The sequence below is a fragment of the Ranitomeya variabilis genome, chromosome 4, assembly GCF_051348905.1.
Source record: "Ranitomeya variabilis isolate aRanVar5 chromosome 4, aRanVar5.hap1, whole genome shotgun sequence".
Lineage (NCBI taxonomy): Eukaryota > Metazoa > Chordata > Amphibia > Anura > Dendrobatidae > Ranitomeya > Ranitomeya variabilis.
Genome location: NC_135235.1, coordinates 63,856,113 through 63,876,583, shown reverse-complemented (window position 1 = coordinate 63,876,583; position 20,471 = coordinate 63,856,113). Strand labels below are relative to the sequence as shown.

Here is a 20,471-nt window from a genome sequence, read left to right as displayed (position 1 = left end):
ATATCTTTGCTATTAGAAATCAATTAATCCTGGATAACCTTTTTTTATTATAGGGTTTGTCCAAGAGGGTATAATATTGATGAACTATCCTAATGATAATTCATCAATATCAGTGGTGGGGGGCCAACACCCAACACTTCCACCAATCAGGTGTTAGCAAGTCACATGGTGAGCAGACATGCAGGACACTACAGCTCTGTACTCTGCTTCAAGTGGCCAATTTTAAATACTGCAGCTCGGCTCCTATTTACTATTCAATGCAGCAACTACTCCATGTTGGAAGAAGATTTAAAGCGTATATTCAAGACTTTAAGAAAAAAAAAGTGCCTAAGCACTAACAGGCAGGTACTTGCTAACAGAGGAAACTTCCTGCCTGTTGTACCCAGCTCTGGTCATTCACTGCTCCTATAAACAGAGCAGCAGTTTCTCTTCCTGTTGACAGGGTGGGAATACAGGCTTCATGCTGATTGAAATCCGGCTTCCCCACTTAGGTAGCAGGGAGCTGGATGTCAATCAGCATGACAGCAGTAGTCCTGTCAGCAGGAAAAGAAACTGCTCCTCTGCAGACAAAATGTCAGCGAATGTCTGTGATTGCAGAGAATGTAGCCAGGCACAACAGGAAGGTAGGTAGCATCAACCTGCCTGTTAGTGCTTAGGTTCATTTTTATTTTAAAGTCCTGGCTATCCCCTTTAAGCAAATACTTTATATAGCCAAAGTCTAATTTTCCATTCATATGTCTTACAGTCCGATTAGTCATTGACTGATCGGAAGTATTCTTCCAGCAACTTTGCAACAACTCAGGAAGTCGGAGAACAATCCACACATTGGTGCATTGATACTAATTGACGTTATTTGTTTTTAGAGTAATCATTTATTTTACTTTTCTATAAATCTGGTAATCTCGGCTTGTGGACAGCATTAGCACAGATGGATATTCTTAACATCACATATTCATGGCTTAGCTACAAGATCTCGTTACCCACTTTTATAGGCGGTACAGAAGTATCCAAGCAAGTGGGTTAGGGATCCTGTTTTCCCACATAGATGCAGGTGCCACCTCTGGGTTCACACCATCAGACATTTTTGCTATATTCTGTTAATAATCCACAAATTTGTTTGAAACAACCTTGAATTAATGAAATATGGTGTCCAGAAGATCTGATTGAAAGCATAAAATTCTGTTTCTTTGCAGATTTGGTTCTATACAAACTCCATATTTGAAAATGCCGGCGTCCCTTTGGCGGAGATACCATACACAACTGTGGGAACCGGTGTCATTGAAATAATCGCAGGTTTGATTGGGGTATGAGCAAATTCCTAAAAATCAATTTAAAGTTCTTTATAATTGGGATAGATATTCTTAAGGTGCAAATATTACAATCTTATATGATTAGTTTGTGCCCTCAAGATCAGTATCGTGATTAAACTTAAAATTAGCAAATACAGCACTATATTATAATTGTGCAAATATTTAAAAAATACACTTTTTTTTAAACAATTTGTTTTTTTAGTATATGTCACTAGTTATTATGAACTGGTTGGCAAATATTTAAAATGCTTTAAGGAGATATTATAGTTTTGCAGCCTGATCCGAGGTCCAGACTTTTCTCTTGCTAGACTATCCCTGTAAAATAGGCTGTATGTGACCTCTATATGTATCCAGGGTGCTGCTTTCTTCATTAGCTCACATATCAGTACATTGTCTTCACTTGCTCTTCTCTTTTTACTATTTTGCCCTCCCTGAGTCCATACATGTTTTCTCCCCTCTCCACTGGATTTCTGCTGATATCTCTAGGGGTTCATTCACACTGGCGACTAGCAAGCGTATAACTCGGATGACTGCTATCTGATGTATCTCGCTCCAGTGTTATATGGGGCAATGCTGACTAGTGTTTTTTCTTCTCATTCATAATAAAGAAAATCACTGCATGCTGCAATTGGCAGTGTATATCGAACATCACACACCCATACAAGCCTGTGGATATGTGCAAAACATCAGACTGCACTCGAATGTCATCCGAGTGCGGTCTGATATACACCAACTCCCACAATGGAGAAGATGGAGAAATTAAGTTCATCGTCTCCACACCTGTGATCCTATTCTCGCATGCAAAATAATTGGATAACAGTAAAATGATACTCTGCTTACACTCGCAGCAGAGTTTGAGCCGAGGGTCATTTCCATATAACATCCAATTTTCTCGCATGAAGGAATCATCTTATGCTGTACGCCAGTGTGAGCGAACCCTTACACTGAGGACAGAGAAAGGAAGAGGGCCAGCAGCTGGAGTACTGATGATTTAATATCAGTTTTGCAAAAGCAGTCATCTAGATAAAAGACTTGCAGAATCTCTGCGGCAGCAAAATGGTAGAACATTTTAGAACAAAGGAGACCATTAGTTTTTACCAAGCAATGTGTAACACCCCAGGTAACCGGTTGTTACAGTGGCATTGCTTTCCTCACGGGGAGAGTGATGTCATGCTTGGAAGCGAGGAAGGATCCCTTTAACAGGTATTCAGCACATACAACACCGTTCTGACTCCAGGCCAGAAGGGGGAGCTTTACACTCGACTTCAGGGGAGCTGCTCTCTGGTCAGGAGGAGGAGTCAGTTGCTAGGCAGTTGGGGAGAGTTAGACAGTTGGTGAGAGGAGAGCGAGGAGTGAGGAAGGAAAGCTGGGGCCGTGCAGACAAGTGATTCTGTAGCTCCTGGGAAGAAAAAAGAGAGCAGAGCAACTTGTAAAGAGACTGAAAGGAGGAAGGAGCAAAAGCGAAGTGAAGAGCTGGAGAGATAATTTGGGACTGAACTTCCTCCACGCTGAGCGCATATACCGGTAGCCGCAAGACCGAGGTTGTGGGGGTAACTTCATGCCCCACAGAGGAAACCGGCAGACAGCTAGATTTCAAATTACCTGTCCACCATTAACACCCGAGGACACAGTAACGGATAGAGTGGACGCGATAGATATCCTGTAAAAAAGCTTGTTACCTGTCATACGGGTTAGTGTCCTACCAAAAGGGGGACAGAGAGAGAATGTGAGGACCTTGCGTGAGGCCTAAGGCAGCAAGGGACTACAACAACACAGCGCTAGAAGGAAGGCTTACAACTCCACCTGGTTAGGGGGATTCCTGAGACGCTTCCAAGCCAGCCGGACCACGACCAGCACCTGTGATCCGGTACCCTGGACTGTGGCTGCCTGAATCATACAGTAAAGAGGTAAAGAGACTGCAACCCTGTGTCCTCCATTTCTTTCTACACCACCTACCACCTGTCCCTACTACACCGGGAGCCCTGGGGACCCAGCTTCACCTGTGGGAAGCCATACCATCCCTGCTGCTATAACATCACTCCAGTGGACCCCTTTAAGCAGCATTGGTCTCCCCTGACCGAATACCACAGGTGGCATCACAAACTTTTATTATTCAACTAACCCTAAATAAAGACTGTCCCTTTAACATGGGCGCTCAGGGCCACGGACCGGGCCACGGACTGGGTCGCCACCACCGTGACATCTCCCTTTGTGCCGACCGGACACAGTACCAAGTACCCCACTGCCCTGGTGGGCGTTCCAAATGCTTCACTAAACAGCCATTGCGTGGCAACTTTGTACACAGGTGAGCAGGTACACAACTTCTCGCACATTTCTTCATCAGTTCAGAACATCTCAATATACAGTCTTATTTCCTCGGCCTCACACATTCCTGCCTTCCACTGTTCTCATCTCCTTCATCACCGCCCAGCTTAGCACCACAGTACAGTCCGTGATGGTAATTTCAGCTTCCTGTGGTTCTCCGTCTGATTCTCCTTGCAGAGAAGAGGGTTTGCCAATATGGCCAGACTCAGCTTTTATCTCTCGGATGCAGGTACGGACTGGGGCTGAAATTCAGTCCTGGCATTTGAAGTAACACAGGCCCATGCTGTCCCCGTCCCCAAGCACCAGATGGGATATATTACTAATATTACCCTGGATGGAAGAAAGGAAGATTATCTACAAGACCAATATTTCTAATGATACCTGTGGGCTACTGGGGTAAGTGACGGAGTCAGCGACTTTGTGCTCCATCACAACTCTTAACAGTTTGGGTATCTTGAGAATGCCGATTCTGTTAACAACGTAGCAGACAAGGCAACCCATGACCACACAGGCCCTTCTGGCATTTGCCAGAATTGCCAGATGCCCAGTCCGGCCCTGCTTGAATGCTTGGGCAACTGCTGCCCGGGGCACTCACTTCATCTAATGTTCTATTCTGTCCTGGCCCATTACCTTTAAGAGCAGTAAGCTACTCTGAGTCGTTCAGCTAGGTGTCACTTCTCAGGTCCCTTCTCACTTGGTCACTCTGCTCTCAAACAGAGGACACTCAGACCAATGTTATTTCATAGGGTAACGAAAATGAGGGAGTTTTTTCACCGGCCAAATCTGAGTGTGAAAAAATTGCTGCAGCAAAAAAAAAATTGCTGCAGCAAAAAGAAAAAAAAAATAATAAAAAAACCCAAAACAAATATATACACCGTATGTACCCTTGTGTGAACCTACCCTAATGTAATGTTAGCCGGCCGGGCCAGCATACCTATTGAAAACAATGTAATATATCAAATCAATATTATTTTTTCTTGCCTTGCATGGAGCCTCCAAAAGATGGGGCCCATAGGCCAGTGCCTAGTTTGGCTACTTGGTAATTGGGCACTGGTTATTATGGCTGCAGAGGTAATAGTCACATCCTGGCACCTGACCTGACATGTCCATATGCCAAAGTAGAAAATTTAACTGTGAGCACTACTAGAGAAGGGGTGCTAAGGACAGGTTCCCAAACCATATAGATTAATAGTAAGAGACCTAGCACTCAACTTTAGGTAAGATGCAGCAGGAAAAATTTATTGTAGTATTTACTACAATAAATTGTTCCTGCTGCATCTTACCTAAAGTTGAGTGCTAGGTCTCTTACTATTAATCCATATGCCAAAGTAGACACCACTATCATGAATAGCACATATAAGATTTGGGTCCCTATGTTCACAGCAAAAGCCCTTATACACTTCAGATACAGTTGTGAAAGACTTGGAGCTCCTCTTATTTCTCCATGTATACTTTTATAAGACCTGTGCTCATCCAGGGCTCATCCACAGCTGCTCGGAGCCTGCTCGCCGTATTACAATCGGTGTAAATGAATTTATTTTAGACTATAGGTTTCCTTCTACAACATACAATGAAACAAAGGAGTTTGCAGTGAGAGCGCCTGAGACCGGAGAACTGAGAAGGGTGTTGGCGGATTATCCTTCCCTATAAACACACAGAAAAATGGCCACCTAACAAGCTGATTACTTTCATGTCGCTGTCTTGTCCCCTTTTGATCCTGTCCTCGACCTCCCCCCATCCACAAACCATTTATAGTCTCCTTATCCGAGAGTTACCTCAGCGGAGATGAAATTTATAACCGAGCACGCATTCCATATTTTTAACCCAGGGCTGGCCTGTGCTACATAACACTAAATTAGATTTTTGACAATTAGAGAGACTAATGTGAGCCATCGACTCCCAGGAGCAAAATCTCACAGCACGGCCTTCCTTTAATAAACACATCTCCTCGAAGAAGTGAAATGCAGAATCCCCCTCTGCCCACCCGTTCTGCTTACTTACCCCTTTCTATCTTTCTCAAATCCCCCTCTTTATTCATCCGTACTCTGACCCGCTAAATGGTCCTCGCTTTTGCCATCTACTATTGAGCAGTAATAAAAGTGCTTGAAGAGGTGCAGGAGGAATGGGTTTGCAGTAAGCGGCTCACATTCACTCAGGCAGACTCATAGCTCTGTAAGTCTGATTGGTCCTGAGTGGAGACAGAAATGGCACCCGATGGACACTAGGAGATTGGTTATAAAATTACAAGCATTTGTTCTGCTGTCAATATTTTTTGCTGGTTTTGCTCAAAGCTTTTTTTTTTTTTTCTCTCATTTTGCCTTTCGTCTTGCAGCGGGGAGAAAGAAAGTTGAAGCTAATGCAGCTTTTAAACGATTCTTTGTTATGCTTTTTTTTTTTTTATACGCCTCAATATCTTTTGATCAATTTATACTATGGAATTTAGAACGCGATATATTTATTTTGTATCATATTTGAGATTGTTTTTGTAGCTTTTTATTTTTTTATTATAGCATGATCACTTAAATGTTATACTCTGCCGACTATAAAATGTATACTGTAGGACTATGTAATATAGATTGCTGGGTGTGTTCCTTTATGTAAAAATAATTAAAACTCTACTGCAGTCTAAACCTAATTACTTTGCATTGAATTTGCAAGATATATAATATATACAGTATATTGAATCCAGCCATCTTCAGCATCTCTTTACTACTCAGATCCAGCAAAGGCAAAGCTTTCTGTCCTGGCAGCATCGGAAAGTGGCCAGGGGCTAAACTATGCAACCAGCTTAAACTGTCAATCATAGATAGCGTAACACCCCTACGATAACCAAGAAGCCAGGAGGCAGGGAGGCTGTGTGATTCTGATGGGATTCTGAGACCATTCCTTTAAATAGAACCTGTCAGCATGATTTTGTAATGTAAAGTACAGATATGGCTGTAATACTGATTCAATTGATACCTTTGGTGAAGAAATCTGCTTTGTGCTTCCTCTTTAATCAGCATTTGAAGTTTTCTGCTAATTAGATTTCAACGCACAGGGGCTGGACTGTGCACTGGTTCTTCTCCTCCCTTTTTGTGATTCTCCAGCCCCTCTGCTGCCTCTAGTCTTTCAATGTTTTGCCTCCCCATGTTTGAAAGCTCAGCAGTGACCCGTCATTCAAAGACCTGAGGCAGGTGGAGCGGCCGGGGAATCACAGACAAGGAAGAGAAGACCTAGTGCACCATCCAGCCCTTGTGCACCAAAATCTAATTAGCAGAAAACTTCAAATGCTGATTAACCCTCCGTGACCTTGCAGTTAGGGTTGAGCGACTTTCATTTTTTTAAGATCGAGTAGGGTTTTGGGAAACCCGATTTTGTCCAGAGTCGAGTCGAGTGCAGTCGGCCGATTATCGCTAAAAGTCGGGGATCGACCGAAACACGAAACCCAATGCAAGTCAATGGGGAAGCATAGTCGGCAGTGAGTGGAGGCCAGGAAAACACCTACAGTGCCCATTTTAATGCCAAAAACATCCATTCTTGTTTCTGAAGCTTGCCAATCTTAATTAACCTTATAATAATAGTTGGGCATAGGGAATTGGGGGAAAGTTGTGGGGGGAGTAGGGCTGGCTCAAGTTTTTCGTGGGCCCAGGAAATGCGGACTACGTCACGGCGGTGTTGCAGGGAAAGGTAAGTATTTAAAAGTTGCAAGTGCTGTGATCCTGAGCAAGCAGGGGGGGGGCCCACTCGTTCGCATTGCCACTGGCACAGGGCCCCTCAAAGTACGGCGGTGTGTTTGCATGGCGGGGGCGCCTCCCACCAGCAGCGACACTTTTGCGTACTCTGAGGGGCCCTGTGCCAGTGACGTCGCCAACGAGTATGCCCCCCCACCTGATGAAGGAACCTGCACTTTCATCTGCACCTTCCTCTTTGTCCCTGTGTAAGGTGGTATAACATGCGGGAAGGGGAACCTTACTTTCAGCAGGGACAGATTCTGGCTGTGTAGAGTACAAGGGGAATGTAGTGGTCTAGGTCAATGTACCAGCAGACTCATTTAGCAGTGGCTGGGCAATGGGCAGGATGAGGAGGAAACAGATATAGGGCCAAAGAATAAAGTAGGCTACATGCAGTTCAAAATTGGTAACAGGACTAAACAGGCGGCATTGCTTTGTTCAGTGGAGTAGCAAACCCAAGAGCAGCAGACACTGTTTCAAGGGCCTAACCACACTAGTAGGCCAAATGCAGTTTAATATCTGATAGTATAGGGCGAAAGCCAGAATGTGGAAGCTCAGCTTTGTTCAGTTGAGGACAACACCAGGGAGGGGCAGACACCTTTAGTAGGCCGGAAAAGCCTATTGCATTTTTTAAAATGGTAATTTGGAGCAGAAGGTTGAAGCTCAGCTTTATTTAGTTGAGGGCAACACCAGGCAGGGGCACACAGACAGACACCTTTAGTAGGCCGGAAAAGCCTATTGCATTTTTCAAAATGGTAATTTGGAGCAGAAGGTTGAAGCTCAGCTTTATTTAGTTGAGGGCAACACCAGGGAGGGGCAGAAGCCGTTAGTAGGCCCTAACCACCATTTTTTTTTTTAAAACCACATAATGAGAGCCGGAAGGTTGAAGCTCAGCTTTATTTAGTTGAGGACAACACCAGGGAGGGGCACACAGACAGAAACCTTTAGTAGGCCGGAAAAGCCTATTGCATTTTTCAAAATGGTAATTTGGAGCAGAAGGTTGAAGCTCAGCTTTATTTAGTTGAGGGCAACACCAGGGAGGGGCAGAAGCCGTTAGTAGGCCCTAACCACCATTTTTTTTTTTAAAACCACATAATGAGAGCCGGAAGGTTGAAGCTCAGCTTTATTTAGTTGAGGACAACACCAGGGAGGGGCAGAAGCCGTTAGTAGGCCCTAACCACCATTTTTTTTTTTTAAAACCACATAATGAGAGCCGGAAGGTTGAAGCTCAGCTTTATTTAGTTGAGGACAACACCAGGGAGGGGCAGAAGCCGTTAGTAGGCCCTAACCACCATTTTTTTTTTTAAAACCACATAATGAGAGCCGGAAGGTTGAAGCTCAGCTTTATTTAGTTGAGGACAACACCAGGGAGGGGCACACAGACAGAAACCTTTAGTAGGCCGGAAAAGCCTATTGCATTTTTCAAAATGGTAATTTGGAGCAGAAGGTTGAAGCTCAGCTTTATTTAGTTGAGGGCAACACCAGGGAGGGGCAGAAGCCGTTAGTAGGCCCTAACCAAAGTTGAAGGCCAAATGCAGTTTAATTTCTGATACTATAGGCCGAAAGCCAGAAGGTGGAAGTTCCGATTTAGACAGTGGAGGACAATTTGAATTAGGGACTGCAGACAGACTTAGTAGGCTGTCCCCTGTGGACCATGCATCCACCACATTAACCCATTGCGCCGTAATGGACACGTAATCTTCCGTGGCCATGCCTACAGGTCCATGCGTCTGTTGTCAGGTGCACCTTTGTACTCACAGATTGCCAGAGTGCATGGACAATGCGGTCTTCTACATGCTGGTGGAGGGTTGGGATGGCTTTTCTCGCAAAAGAAGTGTCGACTGGTTAGCTTGTAGCGTGGTACAGCATAGTCCATCATGGCCTTATTAATAGTAAATAAAATATATAACTAGGCTCTATGAACTTTTAAATAGGTTCCAGGGGTACACGGGCAGCATTGGTGTGGTCAGTGGAGGAGTATTGCAAGTAGGGGCTGCAGACAGGCTATCAAAGGCCTAAAATAACAAACAGTAGGCAGTCATGGCAGTTTTACATCGGTTACATGGATACACAGGCAGGCACTCCAGGCAGCATTGTGGTCAGTGGAGGAGTATTGCAAGTAGGGGCCGCAGACAGGCTATCAAAGGCCTAAAATAACAAACAATAGGCTCATGGCAGTTTTACAGCGGTTACATGGATACACGGGCAGGCAGCTTGGTGGTCAGTGGAGGAGTATTTAAAGTAGGGACCGCAGACAGGCTTCAAAGGCCTAACATAAGAAAATGGGCTGGCTGTAGGCACTTTATAATTGGTTCCAGGGGTACACGGGCAGCAGTGGTCTGGTCAGTGGAGGAGTATTTAAAGTAGGGACCGCAGACAGGCTATCAAAGGCCTAAAATAACAAACAATAGGCTCATGGCAGTTTTACAGCGGTTACATGGATACACGGGCAGGCAGCTTGGTGGTCAGTGGAGGAGTATTTAAAGTAGGGACCGCAGACAGGCTTCAAAGGCCTAACATAAGAAAATGGGCTGGCTGTAGGCACTTTATAATTGGTTCCAGGGGTACACGGGCAGCAGTGGTCTGGTCAGTGGAGGAGTATTTAAAGTAGGGACCGCAGACAGGCTATCAAAGGCCTAACATAACAAACAATAGGCTCATGGCAGTTTCACAGCGGTTACATGGATACACGGGCAGGCAGCTTGGTGGTCAGTGGAGGAGTATTTAAAGTAGGGACCGCAGACAGGCTTCAAAGGCCTAACATAAGAAAATGGGCTGGCTGTAGGCACTTTATAATTGGTTCCAGGGGTACACGGGCAGCAGTGGTCTGGTCAGTGGAGGAGTATTTAAAGTAGGGACCGCAGACAGGCTATCAAAGGCCTAAAATAACAAACAATAGGCTTATGGCAGTTTTACAGCGGTTACATGGATACACGGGCAGGCAGCTTGGTGGTGGTGAGTGGAGGAGTATTTAAAGTAGGGACCGCAGACAGGCTATCAAAGGCCTAAAATAACAAACAATAGGCTTATGGCAGTTTTACAGCGGTTACATGGATACACGGGCAGGCAGCTTGGTGGTGGTGAGTGGAGGAGTATTTAAAGTAGGGACCGCAGACAGGCTTCAAAGGCCTAACATAAGAAAATGGGCTGGCTGTAGGCACTTTATAATTGGTTCCAGGGGTACACGGGCAGCAGTGGTCTGGTCAGTGGAGGAGTATTTAAAGTAGGGACCGCAGACAGGCTATCAAAGGCCTAAAATAACAAACAATAGGCTCATGGCAGCTTTACAGCGGTTACATGGATACACAGGCAGCTTGGTGGTGAGTGGAGGAGTAGTGCAAGGAGTGTCTGTCCCAGTACTCCCAAAATATAAATAGATGTTAATGTCTCGCAAAACAACCAAAACAAAAAAAAAGGTGGCATACTTAGGTACAGGGGTGGGCTCATCTACTGAGTTTCTGACATAGTAATTTGGCAATAACTATTTAATGGTGCCAATATAGGACACAGACACAGACTACTTTAAGTTGCATCATAGATGTCTACAAATTTGTATTGTCAGTGCCAGACATTGAATGATGTCAGCGAATAGACTAAAGATTGGTGGAGCTGTGCGACATAATTTTGCACGTGGTAGAGCACATTTTGAGCTGGGGTAGGGGGGAACTCTCTTGAGGCCGGCGGGACCGCCCCAGGGCCCCTCATGTTACAACGGTGTGTCTGACGTTGGGTGCGCACCACCACCGCCAGAGACACTACATTGTACTATGAGGGACCCAGTAGCAATGCCGTCAACCAAAAGCGAGCACACCCACCTCTTCAGACAAACAGCAGTCTCACGGGTGCTTGCGCCAAGTCGCGATACCACGGCCCCGTGTGGGGAGTTTTGCCATTTAGGGAGGTGTAAACATGTCGTATGCTGTACAATCAGCTGCAGCAAATTAGACATTAGAAAAGTAATTCACAGGCAAGAGCTTTTCATAGGAAAGCTAGGTGTCGGCCGGGCAAGGTGGGGCAAAAGATTTCGAAATCCAGTTGTGGTTCATTTTAATGAATGTTAGATCGTCAACATTTTGGGTAGCCAGACGAGTCCTTTTTTCGGTTAATATTGAACCTGCAGCACTGAATACTCTTTCTGATAGGACACTTGCTGCCGGGCAAGCAAGCTCCTGCAATGCATATTCTGCCAATTCTGGCCAGGTGTCTAATTTGGAGGCCCAGTAATCAAATGGGAATGACGGTTGAGGGAGAACATCGATAAGGGATGAAAAATAGTTAGTAACCATACTGGACAAATGTTGTCTCCTGTCACTTTCAATTGATGCAGCAGTACCTGTCCTGTCTGCGGTCATAGCAAAATCACTCCACAACCTGGTCAGAAAACCCCTCTGTCCAACGCCACTTCTGATGTGTGCACCCCTAACACTCCTAGTCTGCTGCCCCCTGGAGCTCGTGTGAGAACGATCACGTGCGCTGTGTGCTGGGAATGCCTGAAGCAAACGGTCAACAAGAGTTGATTGTTTGGTTGCTAATATTAGTTCCAAGTTCTCATGTGGCATAATATTTTGCAATTTGCCTTTATAGCGTGGATCAAGGAGGCAGGCCAACCAGTAATCGTCATCGTTCATCATTTTCGTAATGCGTGTGTCCCTTTTTAGGATACGTAAGGCATAATCCGCCATGTGGGCCAAAGTTCCAGTTGTCAAATCTCCGGTTGTGATTGGTTGAGGGGCAGTTGCAGGCAAATCTACGTCACTTGTGTCCCTCAAAAAACCAGAACCCGGCCGTGACACGCAACCAAATTCCTGTGCCCCCGGGAAAGGTTCGGCATTAAAAATATACTCATCCCCATCATCCTCCTCGTCCTCCACCTCCTCTTCGCCCGCTACCTCGTCCTGTACACTGCCCTGACCAGACAATGGCTGACTGTCATCAAGGCTTTCCTCTTCCTCTGGTGCAGACGCCTGCTCCTTTATGTGCGTCAAACTTTGCATCAGCAGACGCATTAGGGGGATGCTCATGCTTATTACGGCGTTGTCTGCACTAACCAGCCATGTGCATTCCTCAAAACACTGAAGGACTTGACACATGTCTTGTATCTTAGACCACTGCACACCTGACAACTCCATGTCTGCCATCCTACTGCCTGCCCGTGTATCCTCCCACAAATAAATAACAGCACGCCTCTGTTCGCACAGTCTCTGAAGCATGTGCAGTGTTGAGTTCCACCTTGTTGCAACGTCTATGATTAGGCGATGCTGGGGAAGGTTCAAAGACCGCTGATAGGTCTGCATACGGCTGGCGTGTACAGGCGAACGTCGGATATGTGAGCAAAGTGCACGCACTTTGAGGAGCAGGTCGGAGAACCCAGGATAAGTTTTCAATAAGCACTGCACCACCAGGTTTAAGGTGTGAGCCAGGCAAGGAATGTGTTTCAGTTGGGAAAGGGAGATGGCAGCCATGAAATTCCTTCCGTTATCACTCACTACCTTGCCTGCCTCAAGATCTACTGTGCCCAGCCACGACTGCGTTTCTTGTTGCAAGAACTCGGACAGAACTTCCGCGGTGTGTCTGTTGTCGCCCAAGCACTTCATAGCCAATACAGCCTGCTGACGCTTGGCAGTAGCTGGCCCATAATGGGACAACTGGTGTGCAACAGTGTCATCTGCCGATGGAGTGGTTGGCAGACTGCGTTCTGTGGAAGAGCTGTAGCTTCTGCAGGAGGACGAGGAGGAGGAGGAGGAGGGGGTGCGAACGCCTACAGCCAACTGTTTCCTAGACCGTGGGCTAGGCACAACTGTCCCTAAATTGATGTCGCCTGTGGACCCTGCATCCACCACATTCACCCAGTGTGCCGTGATGGACACATAACGTCCCTGGCCATGCCTACTGGTCCATGCATCTGTAGTCAGGTGCACCTTTGTACTCACAGATTGCCTGAGTGCATGGACGATGCGCTGTTTAACATGCTGGTGCAGGGCTGGGATGGCTTTTCTGGAAAAAAAGTGTCGACTGGGTAGCTCGTATCGTGGTTCAGCGTACTCCATCAGGGCTTTGAAAGCTTCGCTTTCAACTAACCGGTGGGGCATCATCTCTAACGAGATTAGTCTAGCTATGTGGGCGTTAAAACCCTGTGTACGCGGATGCGAGGATAAGTACTTCCTTTTTCTAACCAGAGTCTCATGTAGGGTGAGCTGGACTGGAGAGCTGGAGATCGTGGAACTTTCGGGTGTGCCGGTGTACATGGCAGACTGAGAGACGGTTGGAGACGGTATTGTTTCCGCCGGTGCCCTAGATGCAATATTTCCTCCTACAAAACTGGTGATTCCCTGACCCTGACTGCTTTTGGCTGGCAAAGAAACCTGCACAGATACTGCCGGTGGTGCGGAAAATGGTGGCCTTACAGTGACGGAAGGGATGTTGCGTTGCTGACTAGCTTCATTGGCCGAGGGTGCTACAACCTTGAGGGATGTTTGGTAGTTAGTCCAGGCTTGAAAATGCATGGTGGTTAAGTGTCTATGCATGCAACTAGTATTTAGACTTTTCAGATTCTGACCTCTGCTTAAGCTAGTTGAACATTTTTGACAGATGACTTTGCGCTGATCAGTTGGATGTTGTTTAAAAAAATGCCAGACTGCACTCTTCCTAGACTCGGATCCCTTTTCAGGGATTGCAGACTGAGCTTTAACCGGATGGCAACGCTGTGCTCCAACAGGTTTTGGCTTTGACACGCGTTTTGGGCCAGATACGGGCCCGGCAGATGGAACCTGTTGCGATGTTGATGCCTGCTGCGGCCCCTCCTCCACCTCCGCTTCTGAACTACTGCCGCCTGCACCCTGTTCCCCCAATGGCTGCCAATCGGGGTCAATAACTGGGTCATCTATTACCTCCTCTTCGAGCTCGTGTGCAACTTCGTCTGTGTCACTGTGTCGGTCGGTGGTATAGCGTTCGTGGCGGGGCAACATAGTCTCATCAGGGTCTGATTGTGGATCTGTACCCTGAGAGGGCAATGTGGTGGTCTGAGTCAAAGGAGCAGCATAGTACTCTGGCTGTGGCTGTGCATCAGTGCACTCCATGTCAGAATATACTTGTAATGGGCATGGCCTGTTAAATGTTTCACTTTCTAAGCCAGGGACGGTATGTGTAAAGAGCTCCATGGAGTGACCCGTTGTGTCGCCTGCTGCATCCTTCTCTCTTGTTGTAGTTTTTGCTGAGGAGGACAAGGAAGCGACTTGTCCCTGACCGTGAACATCCACAAGCGACGCGCTGCTTTTACATTTACCAGTTTCGGAAGAGGAGGCAAAAGAGCTAGAGGCTGAGTCTGCAATGTAAGCCAAAACTTGCTGTTGCTGCTCCGCCTTTAAAAGCGGTTTTCCTACTCCCAGAAAAGAGAGCGTTCGAGGCCTTGTGTAGCCTGACGACGAAACTGGCTCCACAGCTCCAGACTTAGGTGGAATATTTTTATCCCCACGACCACCTGATGCTCCACTACCACTACCATCATTACCAGCTGACAATGAACGCCCACGACGACCTCTTGCACCAGACTTCCTCATTGTTTTAAAATCTTAACCAAAGTAACTTTATTTGTTGCTGTCAAACAACTTACACGGTGAGCTATAACTTCAGTATGATTTCAATATCCCTTAACAGGTTGGTGAGACCACAAGGAAAATCAGGCACAATGTTACACACTCTGTTTTCTGTGGCACAAAATCACAGAGATGACACACACGCAGGACTGTCACTCAAGCACTAATGTCAATATTAATCTCCCACCTAATTTATTTTTTTTTTTTTCTCAGGGAGACTTTAGAAACCAAATAATATTAAAAAAAAAAAAAAAAAAAAGGCTTTCTATGGCCCACAATTAGAGAGAGAGAGGTGGCACACCCAGGAGTCAAGACTGGCACACAAGCTGAAAGGGCAATATTACTCTCCCACTGTTTTTTTATGTATTTTTTGTTTTTTAAGGGAGACTTTAGAAACCCAATAATATTTTAAAAAAAAAATAAATAGGCTTTCTATGGCCCACTGAATGAGAGGGAGAGAGGTGGCACACCCAGGAGTCAAGACTGGCACACAAGCTGAAAGGGCAATATTACTCTCCCACTGTTTTTTTATGTATTTTTTGTTTTTTAAGGGAGACTTTAGAAACCCAATAATATTTTTTAAAAAAAATAAATAGGCTTTCTATGGCCCACTGAATGAGAGGGAGAGAGGTGGCACACCCAGGAGTCAAGACTGGCACACAAGCTGAAAGGGCAATATTACTCTCCCACTGTTTTTTTATGTATTTTTTGTTTTTTAAGGGAGACTTTAGAAACCCAATAATATTTAAAAAAAAAAATAAATAGGCTTTCTATGGCCCACTGAATGAGAGGGAGAGAGGTGGCACACCCAGGAGTCAAGACTGGCACACAAGCTGAAAGGGCAATATTACTCTCCCACTGTTTTTTTATGTTTTTTTTTTTTTTTTTTTAAGGAAAATTTAGAAACCAAATAATATTAAAAAAACCAAAAAAAAAAATAGCCTTTCTATGGCCCACTGAATGAGAGAGAGAGGTGGCACACTCAGGAGTCAAGACTGGCACACAAGCTGAAAGGGCAATATTACTCTCCCACTGTTTTTTTATGTTTTTTTTTTTTTTTTTCAGGGAGACTTTAGAAACCAAATAATATTAAAAAAAACAAAAAAAAAAAATAGCCTTTCTATGGCCCACTGAATGAGAGAGAGAGGTGGCACACCCAGGAGTCAAGACTGGCACACAAGCTGAAAGGGCAATATTACTCTCCCACTGTTTTTTTATGTTGTTTTTTTTTTTTTTTTCAGGGAGACTTTAGAAACCAAATAATATTAAAAAAAAAAAAAAAAAAAAAGGCTTTCTATGGCCCACAATTAGAGAGAGAGAGGTGGCACACCCAGGAGTCAAGACTGGCACACAAGCTGAAAGGGCAATATTACTCTCCCACTGTTTTTTTATGTATTTTTTGTTTTTTAAGGGAGACTTTAGAAACCCAATAATATTAAAAAAAAAAAATAAATAGGCTTTCTATGGCCCACTGAATGAGAGGGAGAGAGGTGGCACACCCAGGAGTCAAGACTGGCACACAAGCTGAAAGGGCAATATTACTCTCCCACTGTTTTTTTTTTTTTTTTCAGGGAGACTTTAGAAACCAAATAATATTAAAAAAAAAAAAAAAAAAAATAGGCTTGCTATAGCCCACTGAATGAGAGATAGCACACACAGCAGTGGCACACAAGCCCTGACTGAGGCCAATATTTTTCTCCCACTGATTGATGTAGTGTTTTTGTGTTGAGGTAGAATTTAGAACACAAATCACGGAAAAAATAAATAGGCTTTCTATGGCCCACTGAATGAAAGGGAGAGAGGTGGCACACCCAGGAGTCAAGACTGGCACACAAGCTGAAAGGGCAATATTACTCTCCCACTGTTTTTTTATGTATTTTTTGTTTTTTCAGGGAGACTTTAGAAACCCAATAATATTTAAAAAAAAAAATAAATAGGCTTTCTATGGCCCACTGAATGAGAGGGAGAGAGGTGGCACACCCAGGAGTCAAGACTGGCACACAAGCTGAAAGGGCAATATTACTCTCCCACTGTTTTTTTAGGTTTTTTTTTTTTTTTCAGGGAGACTTTAGAAACCAAATAATATTAAAAAAAATAAATAAATAGGCTTTCTATGGCCCACTGAATGAGAGGGAGAGAGGTGGCACACCCAGGAGTCAAGACTGGCACACAAGCTGAAAGGGCAATATTACTCTCCCACTGTTTTTTTAGGTTTTTTTTTTTTCAGGGAGACTTTAGAAACCAAATAATATTAAAAAAAAAAAAAAAAAAATAGGCTTGCTATAGCCCACTGAATGAGAGATAGCACACACAGCAGTGGCACACAAGCCCTGACTGAGGCCAATATTTTTCTCCCACTGATTGATGTAGTGTTTTTGTGTTGAGGTAGAATTTAGAACACAAATCACGGAAAAAATAAATAGGCTTTCTATGGCCCACTGAATGAAAGGGAGAGAGGTGGCACACCCAGGAGTCAAGACTGGCACACAAGCTGAAAGGGCAATATTACTCTCCCACTGTTTTTTTATGTATTTTTTGTTTTTTCAGGGAGACTTTAGAAACCCAATAATATTTAAAAAAAAAAATAAATAGGCTTTCTATGGCCCACTGAATGAGAGGGAGAGAGGTGGCACACCCAGGAGTCAAGACTGGCACACAAGCTGAAAGGGCAATATTACTCTCCCACTGTTTTTTTAGGTTTTTTTTTTTTTTTCAGGGAGACTTTAGAAACCAAATAATATTAAAAAAAAAAAATAAATAGGCTTTCTATGGCCCACTGAATGAGAGGGAGAGAGGTGGCACACCCAGGAGTCAAGACTGGCACACAAGCTGAAAGGGCAATATTACTCTCCCACTGTTTTTTTAGGTTTTTTTTTTTTTCAGGGAGACTTTAGAAACCAAATAATATTAAAAAAAAAAAAAAAAAAATAGGCTTGCTATAGCCCACTGAATGAGAGATAGCACACACAGCAGTGGCACACAAGCCCTGACTGAGGCCAATATTTTTCTCCCACTGATTGATGTAGTGTTTTTGTGTTGAGGTAGATTTTAGAACACAAATCACGGAAAAAATAAATAGGCTTTCTATGGCCCACTCAGTGAGAGATGGCACACACAGGGATGGCACTGTAGCAGAAATGCCAATCTTAATCTCCCACAAAAAAAAAACAAAAAAAAAAAAAAAACTGTCCTACAATTACTATCTCCCTGCAGTAATGTAAGCCAGGTATGGCAGGCAGCAATAGGAGTGGACTGATGCACAAATTAAATAAAAAGTGTGGACAAACAAAAAAGATAGCTGTGCAGAAAGGAAGGAACAAGAGGATATGTGCTTTGAAAAAAGCAGTTGGTTTCCACAGTGGCGTACACACAGCAATACAGCTATCACGGAGCCTTCTAGGGCAGCCCAATGAGCTACAGCGCTGAGGGGAAAAAAAAAAAAAAATAGCTTCCACAGTCCCTGCACACCGAAGGTGGTGTTGGACAGTGGAAATCGCTGCAGCACAAGCGGTTTGGTGGTTAGTGGACCCTGCCTAACGCTCTCCCTGCTTCTGACGAAGCGGCAGCAACCTGTCCCTAAGCTCAGATCAGCAGCAGTAAGATGGCGGTCGGCGGGAACGCCCCTTTATAGCCCCTGTGACGCCGCAGACAGCAAGCCAATCACTGCAATGCCCTTCTCTAAGATGGTGGGGACCAGGATCTATGTCATCACGCTGCCCACACTCTGCGTTCACCTTCATTGGCTGAGAAATGGCGCTTTTCGCGTCATTGAAACGCGACTTTGGCGCGAAAGTCGCGTACCGCATGGCCGACAAGCACAGGGGTCGGATCGGGTTTCATGAGATGCCGACTTAGCCAAAAGTCGGCGACTTTTGAAAATGATCGACCCGTTTCGCTCAACCCTACTTGCAGTTTTCTGGTTTTGGTGGTTTCATTTTTCCCACCCTTTGTTCCTAATTTGTTTGTTTATTTTACCATCAACATAGCGGTATGAGGGCTTGTTTTGTTTCTGAACGAATTCTACTTTTGAATTACACCATTCATTTTAACATGTTTGTTAGGGTAATGGCTTGTTCAGTTCACTATAATTTTTAGGAAATGCCAGGTGATGCAAATTTCCCAGCTTTATAAAAACCCAACCTCCTCTTGTGCCAAAAATTGCAGCCATAGGTTCTTCTGAGTAGCTGCCTAGCCCTCAGAAAATGAATATGGTGGAGACCCACAATGCAGGAGATTGTTATAAGAACAAAGAATTTTCAAGTTGACCTTTCCTCAGTTCGAAATGTAATTTAAGAAATGGCAGGTATTAGGAACAGTTAAGGTCAACATAAGGTCTGGAAGACCAAGCAAAATTTCAGTGAGAGCTACTCATAGGAAAACTGGAACCCCCGCTTGACTGCAAAAGACCTTCAGAGAGATTTAGCAGACTCTGGAGTTGTGGTACATTGTTCAGAGACACCTGCACAAATATGGCCTTCGTGGGAGAGTCATCAGTAGAAAACATCTCCTGCATCCTCACCATAAAATTCAGCATCAGAAGTATGCAAAAGAATATCTAAACAAGCCTGATGCATTTTGGCAACAAATCATGTGGACCGATGAGGTTAAAATGAGATTTCTTTGGCCACAATGATCACAGGTAAGGGTGGAGAGGTGGCACAGAGGAGTTGTGTTGCAGCCAATGGCACGAGGAACATTTCATGGGTAGAGGGCAGAACTGATTCAATGAAATTTCAACTAAATCTTGATGGAAACAGAACACCATTTGTTAAAAAGCTGAAGATGAAAAGAGGATGGTTTCTGCAAAGGGATAAGTGTTGTGAATTCCGTTCTTGGGCTCCCTCCGGTGGTTGTAAATGGCACTTTTGTGAGTTCTGCCCTTGGGCTCCCTCCGGTGGTTTTGAGTGGAACTGCTGCTCCTTGGGTTTAGCATTGCAGCTGCTTCCACTGATCGTCTCTCCTGGCTCTGCTATTTAGCCTGGCTCTAGTCTTCAGCCAGTGCCAGCTGTCAATCTTTCTTGGTTGGATTCAGATCTCTCCTTGGATTTCTCTGATAGCCTGTCCATTTCAGCAAAGATAAGTCATTGCTTTTCTTTTGGCTGTCCACTTGCTGTGGACTTAATCGTTCAGCTCATGTTGTGTTTTTTCTTGTCCAGCTTGTCTGTATGATATATTCAGCTTTGCTGGAAGCTCTGGGGAAGCAGATTTGCCCCTCCACACCGTGAGTCGGTGTGGAGATTTTTTGTAAACGCTGCGTGGATTTTTAGCTTTTAATACTGACCGCACAGTATCCTTTTCTATCCTGTCTATTTAGTTATAATTGGCCTCCTTTGCTAAATCTTGTTTTCATTCTGTGTATGTCATTTCCCTCTCCACTCACAGTCAATATTTGTGGGGGGCTATCTTTCCTTTGGGGTTTTCTCTGAGGCAAGATAGCTTTCTGTTTCCATCTTTAGGGGTAGTTAGTTCTCAGGCTGTGACGAGGTGTCTAGGGAGTGACGGGAACATCCCACGGCTACTTCTAGTGTTGG

General features: G+C 44.7%; 1 protein-coding gene across 1 annotated transcript in view; it reads left to right on the top strand.

Annotated features, from left to right (window-relative positions):
* The window catches only part of LOC143769770 (solute carrier family 2, facilitated glucose transporter member 9-like), a 197,269-nt gene that overhangs the window by 151,967 nt on the left and 24,831 nt on the right, over positions 1-20,471 (top strand). Inside the window, exon 8 of the mRNA XM_077258616.1 lies at positions 1,194-1,304. Coding sequence (XP_077114731.1) covers positions 1,194-1,304 — 111 coding nt within the window. The remainder of the gene's footprint in view (positions 1-1,193; positions 1,305-20,471) is intronic.